Here is a 14,081-nt window from a genome sequence, read left to right on the forward strand (position 1 = left end):
CCAAGCACACGAGTACTAAGTGCCTCATCTTGTTACCCAACTATTCCCACACCGGAGACTGGCCCTGCCCCGGGACCTTTTCCATATCAGGTGACCTCCAGGATCTTGATTCGCCCAGGAAAGATCTCAAGGACAAATTGGAGTGAGAACAAAGCAAATTTTATTCAGGTAGAGGAAAAGAAAGAGGCCAGGGCACGGGTGAACTGTGGGGGGGGAAAAAAAGAACAAAAACAAAAAGTAGGTCCAGGTGGACGCAGTCCAACTTGCGAGGGAGGTGTGCCAGCCCTAACTCTTAAATGAACGCCAAGTACTTCCTTATGGTGAAAAGTATCTGAGGTTGGCCCCGGCCCCCAAGCCAGGGAGTTTCATTTTCCTTCAAGCCATCATCACTGACATGTTTCCTTTTTTTTTTTTTTTTTTTTTTTTTTAAAGAAGACTCATATGATTTACTATAAGACCATTCTGACCTTGTTTATTTGAAGTGTTTATTCTTTTCCCTCCTCTTTTGCAGCCAAGAACACATAGCCTGTTTTTTACATTCCCACACACTGGGTCTCCTCCCTACGCTAGTAGATTGAACTTTCACCATCTTTTTTCATTTGTGGGCTCATGTGTGGACCCAATTTATCAAGATGCTGTGTGTCTGGATGTGGTGGGCTTATACAGATGGCTTGTAACTTACTCCCAGATCTCTGGCTTTCTATTCTTCCCTAGTTCGGCTACCTGTCCCTAATGTCTGTTTTCCTGTTTACCAGGAATTTCTGTTCTAACTCAAAAGCTCCCTGCTCTCTTGGCATGAAATCCCATTGCATAAAAAGATTTTGCTGCTTGAGCATGTTCTGAAGATACTTCTACGAAGCCACCCTGTTTAACTGGGTGTCTGCTTAGCTAGTGACCTTCTCCCCGTGGATGCACGGAGGGTTCACCTGTCTCTGGGTTCTGATTTGGGTACTGAGGATTCAGTCAGATTTTTTCAACTGTATTTTTTTCTCTGCTGGAGTGTCCAAGATACCACGGTGTTTTAAGCAAATACTAAAATTTTACTAGCTAAAATAATTCCCCCTAAGCCTAATTTCCCCCAGGGCAATATGTTGATAGTGAAGTAGGCAGTTATTTCAAATTACTTCATATGAATTGTTATTTCGGGTAGCCAGGCAAGTAGCTTTTCCAAGGCTTATTAAAGTAGTAATTACAGTTGGCAAAGGAGAGCTGAGACTTGGATTGAAAAAATACGAATCTGCCTGAAAAGCCCAGCCATCTCCCAGCAGCATGCCCTGCTGGTCCTCTGTCGAATAAGTTCTTACCCTACGTTCAGGGTGCTCCGTGTAGAGAGGGGTGGGCTCACATGCCTGTTACACCGCCCATGAGGTTGGGCCCCGTGCCAAGTGGCTCCCTGTGCCTTTGTCCTGCTGCAGATCGATGCCTTCCAGCACATGCAGCACTTTGTTGAGACCATGCAGCAGCGGGCCCAGCACGCCATCGCTACCGAGGACCAGCAGCACAAGCAGGAGCTGCACAAGCTCATGGCCCGGTGAGGTCCCCACTGGCCAACACCAGTCACACCCCAGCCCTGCCATGCCAGCAGCCTCTGCAGCAAGGGGAATGTTCGAGGCTCCTTGGGCAGCCACTTGCTTACATCTCTCACCATTACCTGGAGGGGTCCCAGGCAGCCATCAAGTTGTGCTGCTCCCAAGCCTCTGCTACTTCTTTCCACAGGATTCAGCAGCCCCAGAGCACCCAGGTGTCGTTCCCCTCCTAGGCGTCAGGCTTCAGAGAGAGACTCCTTGTTTTCAAATGCCAGATTTGATGTGTGACTTCAGCTAAGTTTCTTAACCTCTCTGTGCCTCCAGTTCCTCATCATATAAAAAGGGGATGGTGAGAGTTCCTATTTTTCTAGGGTGGAGTTAAGTGGTGTGAGGATTAATGAAGAGAATACGTTGTCAAGCATTTGTAGCAGTACCTGGAATAGAGTGGCAGTCAGTAAATGCTAGCTGTGAATATTGTCACTGTGAAGAATGGAGGAGTAGGGAAAGTGAGGGACAAGCCATATGGCATTCAGCAATAAGAAAATTACTCTCACTGCCGACACCCACAAAATTGGATTTGGGAAAAATAGGTCCATACAAATCTGTCCCTGATCCCTGGTTTAAGCTAGCATTGAAGGATATAAAGGTCAAGAAGAAAAGATCTATATATATAAAAGCCTAAGCAATCAGCCAACCCTTCATCCAGCTGACCAGTAGCTTTGATGCACACTGACCACTGCACACAGACACTCCATGCAGGAGCTGCTGAGCTGCGGTGACTTGGCAGCTGTGGTTCTTGGCTGGCCCACCCAGAACAAGAGAGGAGGGAGCCCAACTCCAGGGTGCATCACCCAAGAACCACCCTCTTGCAATCAGAGGCCCCTTGGGGGATGTTGGAGAGCTGGTTTCGGCCCAATCCCCACAGGCTAGGGGACCCCACCAGTGCACGAATCAGTGCACCAGGCCTCTAATACCATAAAATTTATCTCCAAACGCCCATCTTTTCTCATCCGTGTAGTTTGCAATTCTGTTGGTACTATCATGTTGCTTCCTGAGAGCAAGTGTAACCTCAGAAAGGCTGTAGTGCTCTCCACCATAACTCCTCCTTGGGAGCAACTTGAAGGGGCTTGTTTCTCTGTTTCCAGGTGTTTCCTAAAACTTGGGGAGTGGCAGCTGAACCTCCAAGGCATCAACGAGAGCACAATCCCCAAAGTCCTGCAGTACTACAGCGCCGCCACAGAGCACGACCGCAGCTGGTACAAGGTAACCTGACGCAGGGCGCGGGGCCCCATCCCGGCCTTCTCCAGATGGCACCCCAGCACCCGACAGCCTGCGGTGCTCCTTCGTGCTCATGGCTGGCAGCTGCTCTGCTTCTTTGAGTGCCGGGAGCCGGTCTGTCAGGCCCCTTCGAAGTATAATCGATGTAGAAAGATGGATTTTTTTATTTGAGAAAGATTTATTACACCTTTGTTACACACATGGGTGCTGTCTTCCAGCCCCTTAGCTGATTGTTTTCCTAGGAGCATCTGGACACATGGGTAATCTCTGGAACTTTGACTTCCCTTGCGTCATCTGTTCCTTCCCAGCTCCTTTCTGACTTCCATTCCTGCCTGCTCTTCATCTAAGAACTTCACTTTCTCTGTTTTTATTGGAAAGCTCTGGGTAACATCCTGTTATGCTGTAGGAAAGTTTTCAGGAAGATAAACAGAATTGGGAAATGCATAAAAGATACGACTGACAATAGAGGAGCAGTTCTTGGAAGTGTACATTGAGGGGCCTTCTGGTAATAGCTCCTTGGTGTAGCAGATGTCACTGATTTCTTTCCAGTATCTTCTTAACCTGCTAACACTTTGTGAATTAACGCTCTCTCCCCCCCCCCCCCCGCTCTAAACTTGTATCTGAAGATCACAGAAACATCTAAAACAAAAATCTTAACTTTATTTAAAAATGGCCATTTCATGCTATCTGCATAATTACTCTAGGACAGCTTCAGTCCAGGGCTGGAAAAATAAATCCAGAAAATCCTTAAATATCTGGAACCGTACTAATTTGTGCTGTCTCCTAACCATATGACTTTGCTTTACTCAACTTTTAGGGGGGGGAAATCACACGGAAAAAAACAACGCTTCTAGAAATTTTAGTTTTTTCCTGCGTAGTATGGGTTTATGCTGTCTTCTCCATCCATCGTGTAGTCCTTTGTGCTTGCAGGGACTGCTCTGTCTTGTCACCCTGTCCCCCAGCTCAGGGCCTGGTGCATAGTAGATATACAAGAGCTATTTATTGAATAAATGAGGATGTGGAAAACTGAACCTGGGTCATTTTGAATTCCTACTAATCAAATAAAGTTCAGTTATGATCAGTCTCTCCGCTTAGGAGAAGAAATGGACACGGTTTTATTAAAGGAAGGTTTTAGCAAGGAACACAAAGGAATTTCATGATTATTTAGAAAGTCTGATTGCGAATTTACTAGGTGCCCAATCCAACTCTGCCTCATGCTTCCTGCACCACTCAGTGCTGTGCCATAGCATCACTGCGGCCCAAACCTCAGGTGTGATTGGTTCCTCCTTTAAGGAAATTAAATAATTACTTATCCAATAAGCATTGGGGTTCCCACAAACAGCCATTGAGCTGCCTGGTGTGAGAGCTGGAGGATGAGCAAAATTCACCCTCCACAATGTCCCGGTGCTCTGAATGTGTTCCTTTTCCCACTGTCACATGAGCTGGTGAAGGCCATCACCATCACTGCCCTGAACCTGTGTCCTTTGAAATCATCTGGTGTATGCACTGGTGCCAAAGTAAAGCTCCGTCTCCTGCAGAATGAAATGGACCTCCTGAGCCTGCTATGCCAACCCCTCCGTGATCTGACCCCGCCACTTGGCTAGCCTTCCCATTACCACTGTCCTGCACACACCCTAAGCTTCAGTCACACCAGTTTCTGTTTCCTGTGCTGGCCCCACCTGCATCTTTGTCCCTGTTCTTTCCCCGGCAGGAAGTCCTGACCACTGCTCTCGCTTGTTCTCTCCTTGCCCATCAAAGGCTGCGCAAGACTACCCCAGATCCCTCTGAAGCTCACCAGGCCTGTCCCTGGCATTCCCATTGTCCATCTCTCATTGCCCCTGTCACATTCTGCCTGTCTTCAGGTTTGTGCGAGAGCCCCCTACTAGATTAGAAGGTCCCTGATCAGGACCAGAGCTTGCTTCTCTCAGATGCCCTTCCCCCACAGCACTCACCACAGTGCCAGACACAGTAGGTGCCACACATGAGTGAGCCACATCGAACTGAGTTGAAGTTTTGCTCCACTGACCAATGAGGAAGGGCAGTCACAGCGCCTCCTCATCTTTGTCCTCAGGCTCTCAGCCCTTGATGCCCAAGCCCCCTCCGCTGCTGTTGGTCACAGCCCATGTCTGTCCCCACTCTGCCCCACCCAGGCCTGGCACGCGTGGGCAGTGATGAACTTTGAAGCTGTGCTCCACTACAAACATCAGAACCAAGCCCGAGACGAGAAGAAGAAGCTGCGTCACGCCAGCGGTGCCAACATCACCAACACGACCACTGCCTCCAGCACGGCAGCTGCCACCACCACCGCCACCAGCACTGAGGGCAGCAACAGCGAGAGCGAGGCTGAGAGCAGCGAGAACAGCCCTACCCCCTCTCCTCTGCAGAAGAAGGTCGCTGAGGTACCCAGCCCTTCCTCCCCCAGGAACCGTCTCTGAGTGAACACATGCCTGGGCTTATAGGAATCTGAGGCTTTCCTCCAAAGTGCCAGATGGAGCTAGAAAGCTTTGCTTATTTGCCATGCGGCATCGATGGAGCTTTCGTGTGCACACTGTGTCTGGGGAGCTGACATAGCCCCGAGCCGAAGAACGAGTTCCTTGTCCTCCTTCCCGTGCATGAGCTCATCCTCCCCAGGCCCTGACCTGTGTGTATGGGTGGCCGTGCACATCTGCCGGTCCACTCTGAGGCCACCCTGGCGGGACCCTCCTCTGTCTGGGCTGTCAGTTCAGAGTATACCCTGGGCCGTTCAGAGATTCAGCCCGCCTCCTCTGCCACCCTGCTCAGGAAGCCACCATGACCCCAAGATAATAACAGTTATGACATCACTGCTATTTATTATTGAGTGCTTGCTATGTGCCAGGTACCGATTTAAAGGCTTTTTATGCATTACCTGACTTATTCCTCACTGCCACTCTTGGAGGTGGGTACAGTTAAGTCTGCTTTCGCCCATTTTACAGATGAGAAAGCTGAGACAAGAGTATCACTAACACCTGTGTTTCTACAGGATCTATCCAAAACCCTCTTGATGTACACTGTCCCCGCCGTCCAGGGCTTCTTCCGTTCTATCTCCTTGTCACGAGGCAACAACCTCCAGGATACTCTCAGGTATCAGGGACGGGAAGCGGAAACTGGTAGGCCATGGGAATGGCAGAACACAGAAGTTATTCCTAAAGTGCTCCTTCCCTTCCCCACCCCAATCAGTACATCCGAGAGTAACCGCTGACCAGGCCCCACCCCTGTGGGTGAAACCTGCAAAGATTAAGGAGGAGAAGGGGCCTGAGGAGTTTTCCTGTGGTTTGTTACACAGAGAAGAAGCAACTCGCCTCTTAGTTGCAATATTGGTGAAAACCCCTCAGCTTTTAAAGCCAACTCTGAGGCTAAATGAATGGCATGGACCAGCCAGTCCAGGGCTGTAGGTAACAAGGGCGGCCTCCTTTTGTTTTGGGATATCCAGCCGGCTAAGCATCAGGTTTCTGCAGTGCCACTGGTGTCTAGGCGACTTTCTACCTGTGCAAAGATTATCCCTGGGTTGCCCATGGGCCTGTTAGATTTCTGAGCTCGTACCATGGTGATCCCTCCACCTTATCTGAATGAAATGATTTTTCACTTGGGATGATCCTGTGGTGTTAGTGGAACACTGCGGCCTCCACCACCCACCCACTCGCAGTGGTCCTGAGAGCAAACACCGTGGAGAGCCACTGATTTGAAGCCCTGCCAATTCTCTCAGTCTTAAAGGTGAGAAACAGACACGCCGGGAAACAATTTCCTGTGACGTTCTCGTTTTTCCTTTCCAGAGTCCTCACCTTATGGTTTGATTATGGTCACTGGCCAGATGTAAATGAAGCCTTAGTGGAAGGGGTGAAAGCCATCCAGATCGACACGTGGTTACAGGTGAGGACACTTGGTTACAGGTGAGCATGGGTGAACTCTCACTCCTCCATCTCCTCTTAGAGCCGAGCAGTGTGGGGAGTAGCAGGTGGCCTGCGGTATACAGTGGTGAGGAAGTAGGGATCAGTCCCAAGGTCGAGACTTCATATTTTCATTAGTTTCTTTTAGAGAACTGAAGGGAATGAACCCTTTCAGTGCCCAACAGAATCTATCAAACCAAGTGACGAGCTAGTCCTTGCCCAGAGTTGTTTCCATGTCTCACATGCTGCATAACTGTGTCTTTTTTAATAACAGGTTATACCTCAGCTCATTGCAAGAATTGATACGCCCAGGCCCTTGGTGGGCCGCCTCATTCACCAGCTTCTCACAGACATCGGTCGGTACCACCCCCAGGTATGTGGAGACCTTAGGCAAGTTGCTCATCTGACAGCTGCCTTTTGCTTTGGTGCTCAGCCTCCCCTAAAGCCGCTCCAGAGACAGTGGGGAAATGGGGCCGGCTCCCGTCCTGCAGACCCAGCAGCCTTTTTCAGAGAGCGATGGCCCCCCTGGTACTCCAACGAGCATCAGGGTCATACAGTTCCTTTTGTCCTCCTCCTTAAAGTTGGTGTCAGGCTCCTTTCACACATGTTTGCACATATTCCTCTCTGTTTGCTTCAGGCCCTCATCTACCCACTGACTGTGGCTTCTAAGTCTACCACCACAGCCCGTCACAACGCAGCCAACAAGATCCTGAAGAACATGTGCGAGCACAGTAACACCCTGGTGCAGCAGGCCATGATGGTGAGTCCGGAGCAGTGCGGGCTTCCACTGACCTGGTCGCCGGGCCAGAGGGCTTGAGCTGTTGTTTATCCTCCTCTGACGGTGCTGCGTGCTCCCTCTGGCTGCCAGAAAGAGCACCTATTTCTCCAAGGCATTCTGAGTTTAATTTATCCTTGGTCTTCTCTCCTCCCCTCTGGGATCCAGGTGAGTGAGGAGCTGATTCGAGTGGCCATCCTGTGGCATGAGATGTGGCACGAAGGCCTGGAAGAAGCTTCTCGTTTGTACTTTGGGGAGAGGAACGTGAAAGGCATGTTTGAGGTGCTGGAGCCCCTACACGCGATGATGGAACGGGGACCCCAGACTCTGAAGGAGACATCCTTTAACCAGGTACGGGGTAGCAAAGCCTGACAGACACGGCCCAAAGCCTTTGTCAGACCCCTTTCCCTTAGCCTTTCCACTGACTTAAATAAAATGTACTGTGTCAGAGGTCACAGGATATAAAATCACCAGAAATTTAATTGTCATTAAATGATAAACCCTCCCAAAATTTTAAGTGGAAAACCACAAGCTCCATTACGTGATCTTACTTTACCTAACAAGCCATCCTGAAATTGGCAGCTCCGGGACTGTAAGCCGTCCATGCCGCTGCCTCCCAGCCAGTGTGCTCTGAGGGGCGCTGCTGTCTGCTGGGAGTTAGCCCGCGGCTTAACTCAACCCCTGTGACCATTTGCCAATTTCTCCTGCATTTCTCTCAGGCATACGGTCGAGATTTAATGGAGGCCCAAGAGTGGTGCAGGAAGTACATGAAATCAGGGAATGTCAAGGACCTCACCCAAGCCTGGGACCTCTATTACCATGTGTTCAGACGAATCTCAAAGCAGCTGCCTCAGGTAGGATGTTCAGGCTCTAGCAGGATTACTGTCACTATGATCCTTTCTGTTTTACCATCTGCAAATGTTCTAATGCTACTCCCAAAGCACCTGCTTTTACTTGTACTTGCAGATTTGGGGCGAGTCATTGCTATTAGCAATTCATTAAAAAATACTTAAATTGCGTTTTAGTTCCTCCCTGGAGGCAGCAAACTAATCCCTGTGGTAATTATTCACAGCTCACATCCTTAGAGCTGCAATATGTTTCCCCAAAACTTCTGATGTGCCGGGACCTTGAATTGGCTGTGCCAGGAACATATGACCCCAACCAGCCGATCATTCGCATTCAGTCCATAGCACCATCTTTGCAAGTCATCACATCCAAGCAGAGGCCCCGGAAGTTGACACTTATGGGTAAGGACCACTATGTGCGACTCCCTCCTACCCTGGCTGAACCCCTACCCCATCTTGGAAAGTACTGCTTGCTGTTCACACTGATCTTTCACATGCTCTGTCTCTCCCATGTTTACTGTGAGGGGGATAGAGGACAAATGGATTTCTCCTTATTCCTTCCGCCCTGGGACTTGTAGTCCTTCATAAAGCTGCATTTGTGTAAGTGAAGCATAATGATCCTGCACAAAACCAAGTGGGGGCATTGTGAGTTTGCAGCATGGTGGAACTGTGAGGCAGCGGTGGGGGAGACTGGTGAGGCTGACAGAGCCTTCTGGGTGTATGGATGTGACAGGCTACATTGAAGGAAGGCCTCTGAGCTCTGGACTATTGTTTGTTTGTTTGTTTGTTTTTATCATCACAGCCCGTCTTTGTGGGAAATGACTGTAAAATCCAAACAAGTAGGAATGAATCCTTACAGTGAGGTTTGCTATCTGTCGGGAATCTTCTAATACTAAAACATGTGTCAGTCAGGTTCCCCGCAATATTTAGTTAGAGAGACCTAATGAAGGAGCTGTTTCCAGATGTGTGAGCAGAGGACCAACAGTGAGAAGCTATTACCCCCACTCTCCAGACCCACCAAGGGCTTTTACCACCAGCAGCTATAGCCCGGGTAGAGGGACGTAGCTGCTTCGAGAGCTGTGGCCAGGCTGGGTGTTCGGCAAATACCCTGACCTGTCTCTTCCTGCATTCTTACCTCTTGCCCGTGCCCTCATTGGCCAAGTCCAACGGGGAGCCCAGGTGATACATTCTGGAGAGGCCAGGCTTCTCGGGTCAGAGCAGGACAGAGAAGGCCAGAGTGTGTTGGGAAGGGAAACATTCAGAATGACCATTTCTCTGCAGAAGCATTCCTGGTCCTGCCCTGGCTAGTATGGCTCAGTTGGTTGGAGCATCATCCCATGCACCAGAAGGTCACAGGTTTAGTAATCCCCGGCTGGGGCTCACACAGGAGGCAACCAATCGATGCATCTCTCACATTAATGTTTCTCTAAAATACAATAAAACGAATCATTCCTGGTCCTTAAAGACAGAGCTTTTTAAATGTAATTAATTTTGGTTAATCTTCACCTGAGGATATTTTTCCATTGATTTTTTAGAGAGAGTGGAAAGGGGAGGGAGAGACAGAAACATCGATGTGAGAGAGAAACATCAGTTAGTTGCTTCCTGCGTGCACCCCGACAATTGCCAGGGACCCTGCAACCCAGGTATGTGCCCTTGACCAGAATCGAACCTGAGACCTTTCAGTCCACAGGTTTACTCTCTATCCACTGAGCCCAATTGGCTAGGGCTCTTTATTTTAAATATATTTTTATTGGTTTCAGAGAGGAAGAAAGAAATAGAAACATCAATGATGAGAGAGAATCACTGATCAGCTACCTCCTGCACGCCCCCTACTGGAAATGGATCCCACAACCCAGACATGAGCCCTGACTGAGAATCAAACCATGACCTCCTGGTTCATAGGTTGATGCTCAACCACTGAGCCACACCAGTCTGGCTCTTTTTAAATTGAACATCAATTGAGGGAGCATCAAAAGCAGGGCTGTTCTTTTTATTGATACTAGGGAGTTTTATTTGCAGTCTGCAGGATCTTTTGAGGACAGTGGTGGTCTACCCCCTGACAGGTTTAAGACCCTCTGATCTCCTCTAACTGCTCCCGCGATTCCTCACAGGCAGCAACGGGCATGAGTTTGTTTTCCTGCTGAAGGGCCACGAAGACCTGCGGCAGGACGAGCGCGTGATGCAGCTCTTCGGCCTGGTCAACTCCCTTCTGGCCAACGACCCCACCTCTCTGCGCAAGAACCTCAGGTGCTCGGTGCATGGAGATGCCACTGATTTGAGAAGTCTGCTAGTTTTTCCCTACATCTCTCCCATGTAGTCACGTACTTGTGTGAATAAAAATAAGAAACATATATACCTGACAGGAAGCCATCGATAGCTACGGTATCAAACACAAAAAGAAAAATCCTCCATATTTTTACTTTTTAAAAAAATATGTTTTATTGATATTTTACAGAGAGGAAGAGAGAGGGATAGAGAGTTAGAAACATCGATGAGAGAGAAACATCTATCAGCTGCCTCTTGCACATCCCCTATTGGGAATGTGCCCGCAACCAATGTATCATACACGCCCTTGACTGGAATCGAACCTGGACCCTTCAGTCCACAGGCCAACATTCCATCCATTGAGCCAAACCAGTTTCGGCAAATCCTCCATATTTTTAGTGTTTGAATGTGAAGTGTCTTTAACAACCTCTGAAGGCTCCAGAATGGGACACTTTGTGATCATTAAACTGGAGATTCTGCCAATTTGATGTGGTATAGCCAAGGTGGGGTTCCAACCTCGGCCAGACCTTTCCTATCCGCAGTACTCTTACTCCTCTTTCTATTAAGATGATGAATATTTACATTTCCAAGCTGAGCTGGAACATGTGAGAGGTTATTTTAGGCCTAGAAATAATGACTGAATTTCCCCTCAATCACTGAGTTTGCTAGGCTGGTTGGGAGACTGCTGAGCTTCTGCACTGTCAGGGCACGTTAGGTGATGCCTTCATTCTTTGCCAATGCCCTCATCACACACCTCACAGCAGCCCTGTGCAGGGGTTCAGTGAAACTAGTTTGCATGTGCCTTGAGCGGTCAGAGGCGTACTCTGTTTACTGTACAATAACCCTGCTTTCCCGTGGGCACCAGCATCCAGAGATACGCAGTCATTCCTTTATCAACCAACTCGGGCCTCATCGGCTGGGTCCCCCACTGTGACACCCTGCACGCCCTCATCCGGGACTACAGGGAGAAAAAGAAGATCCTTCTCAACATAGAGCATCGCATCATGTTGCGGGTATGTGATGAGGCTGCCAGCCCCAGCCCTATAACGCCTCTGCGGCAGAATTGACCAGTTGGGGAAGGCTATGCAAAGCTCTCTTTCTGTCTCTTCTGTACGTCCATCACTGAAAAGCCGATTTGAGCGGCCCCTCCCATTTTTTCCCTTTGCAACGTTCTTATTTCACTTCTCCTTTTGGCTGTGGTGGTGAAATTGGAACCCAGCTCTGCCCGGACCTCAGCCTTATTTCTTCTTGGGTTTAAGCTGCTTGTCTTGGGCTGCTCTCTCAGAATGCTTGTGTCCTGATACAGATGGCTCCGGACTACGACCACCTAACCCTGATGCAGAAGGTCGAGGTGTTTGAGCACGCCGTCAACAACACAGCCGGGGACGACCTGGCCAAGCTGCTGTGGCTGAAGAGTCCCAGCTCCGAGGTACGGCACTCGGCCCCATGCGCTCACTGCTCCTTGGCACACCCATCTGGTCAGGATGCTTTCTCGTTTGTGCGTGCTCCTGTGGGCGCATTTTGTCATGATTAGCTGGAGATTATGTGTAATCCTCTCTTACAAAGATTAAATGGGTAAGCCGAGCACTTTAGCAGATGAAGATTTAGCACTTTAATGCTTCTCCTGTTACTTATGATAGTATTTGAGTTCTTTATATGTTAAGGTGATTAAATCTTTTTCATGCGTGTTATAAATTTCTGTTTATTTGCTGTTTTAGTTTTGTTAATGGTATGTTTCTTGGTTTTGAATTTTGTTTGATTTTTTATATACAGGCATTTTTAAAGTTACAAATTAACCAGATTTTTAATTATTTAAAAGTTGTGCCTTGGGCTTTATATTTAGAAAAACCCTAATAAAAAAAAAAGGTGGGAAAGGCCCTCTGCACTTCAAGATTATATCTTTTTACATATATCGTAATAATTATAAGATTTGTTTTTGCATTTAAATCTTTAACCCAATTTGGAATTGAGCATTACGATATACATTTTATTTTCTTATGATGACTAGCCACAGTATTTACCATATAACCCGTCCTTCTCCTATTTAAAATATTTTTTTTTCCGCTTAAATATATTTTTATTAATTTCAGAAAGGAAGGAAAAGGGAGAGAGGATAGAAACATCAATGATGAGAGAGAATCATTGATTGGCTGCCTCCTCTATGCCTCATACTAGGGATTGAGCCCATAACCCGGCATGTGCCCTGACCAGGAATTGAACCATAACCTCCTGGTTCATAGGTAGATGCTCAACCACTGACCCATGCCAGCCAGGCCCCTTTTTTGTTATACACTAAATTCCTATATGCCTTGGGATTTCTTCCTAGAGCTTCTATTCTCTCTCATTGATGTTTCCGCCTGTTTCTCCTCAAGTACCTTACTCTTAATACAAGTCTCTTCTCATTGGCTATTTTCCAGATACATTTTGGAAACATTTTGTCAAGGTCCCCCAAAAAAGTGCCACTGACGTTTTTTTTTTAATTCCATTAAACGTACCTAATAATTTGGGCAGATATCTTGACAATCTTAATTGGATATCCTTAAATGGATATTTTCATTTATTCAAGTCTTTACATTTCTAAGCTGAGTTTAATTTACTTATTCATCTAACTTCTGCACATTTTTTAGTTTATTCCGAGCATGATCTATTATTTTTTGTAATTGTGATTGGGATCTTTATTCCATTCTACATTCTAACTGCTTATGATAGGATATAAGCAAATAATTGATTATGTATACTTATGTGGAAACTATTCAGTTTCCAGAGCCTGATTCACTTGTGCTCCTGTGTTCTAGGTGTGGTTTGATCGAAGAACCAATTACACCCGCTCTTTAGCTGTCATGTCCATGGTTGGGTATATTTTGGGCCTGGGAGATAGGTGAGTGAATTTACTTTGTTTCTTTAAGTCTTCTTTCTCCATTGTGGTGGTCTTGGAAGGTTTTGTTTTGTTTTCCAATGAGATTTCTGACCATTTGGTAAATGTTTGTATTTTGTACTTTGGGCATTTTTTGCGGCCTCAACTTTAGTCTCCTATTTATTATCCATGCCTGCGAGCAACACATCAAACTAAAGGGAAGGAAAATCATAGTTCAAGGGTACTACTTTCTGCATAGGTTGGTTTCATGTATTAAAAAGCCATGTTAAATCTAGTTGATTTGATTGATTCAATAAACATTTATCAATCACCAGTATGTTCAGATAAATAATTCTATTTATGTAATTAAAACCAACCAAAGTAGATCCTGCCAATATTTCTTCATAATAAATTTCATCTTTTTTATTTTATTTTATTTTTTTATTGATTTTGTACAGAGAGGAAGGGAGGGAGATAGAGAGTTAGAAACACCGATGAGAGTCATTGATCAGCTGCCTCTTGCACACCCCCTACTGGGGATTTGCCTGCAACCAAGGTACATGCCCTTGACCAGAATCGAACCCGAGATCCTTCAGTCCCCAAGCCGACACTCTATCCATTGAGCCAAACCGG

At 47.3% G+C, this 14,081-nt stretch overlaps 1 protein-coding gene across 2 annotated transcripts in view; it reads left to right on the forward strand.

Moving 5' to 3' along the window:
- MTOR (mechanistic target of rapamycin kinase) overlaps window positions 1-14,081 on the forward strand; it is a 103,518-nt gene that overhangs the window by 80,660 nt on the left and 8,777 nt on the right. For both annotated transcript variants that reach the window (XM_084875269.1, XM_084875270.1), the window contains exons 37-50: window positions 1,416-1,531; window positions 2,672-2,789; window positions 4,955-5,203; window positions 5,806-5,906; window positions 6,596-6,692; window positions 6,984-7,082; window positions 7,347-7,469; window positions 7,653-7,835; window positions 8,204-8,338; window positions 8,557-8,731; window positions 10,441-10,576; window positions 11,460-11,607; window positions 11,901-12,023; window positions 13,390-13,472. In XM_084875269.1, the coding sequence (XP_084731395.1) occupies window positions 1,416-1,531; window positions 2,672-2,789; window positions 4,955-5,203; window positions 5,806-5,906; window positions 6,596-6,692; window positions 6,984-7,082; window positions 7,347-7,469; window positions 7,653-7,835; window positions 8,204-8,338; window positions 8,557-8,731; window positions 10,441-10,576; window positions 11,460-11,607; window positions 11,901-12,023; window positions 13,390-13,472 (1,886 nt within the window). The remainder of the gene's footprint in view (window positions 1-1,415; window positions 1,532-2,671; window positions 2,790-4,954; window positions 5,204-5,805; window positions 5,907-6,595; window positions 6,693-6,983; window positions 7,083-7,346; window positions 7,470-7,652; window positions 7,836-8,203; window positions 8,339-8,556; window positions 8,732-10,440; window positions 10,577-11,459; window positions 11,608-11,900; window positions 12,024-13,389; window positions 13,473-14,081) is intronic.

Source organism: Pipistrellus hanaki (genome assembly GCF_964339955.1).
Source record: "Pipistrellus hanaki genome assembly, chromosome: 2".
Classification (NCBI taxonomy): Eukaryota; Metazoa; Chordata; class Mammalia; order Chiroptera; family Vespertilionidae; genus Pipistrellus; species Pipistrellus hanaki.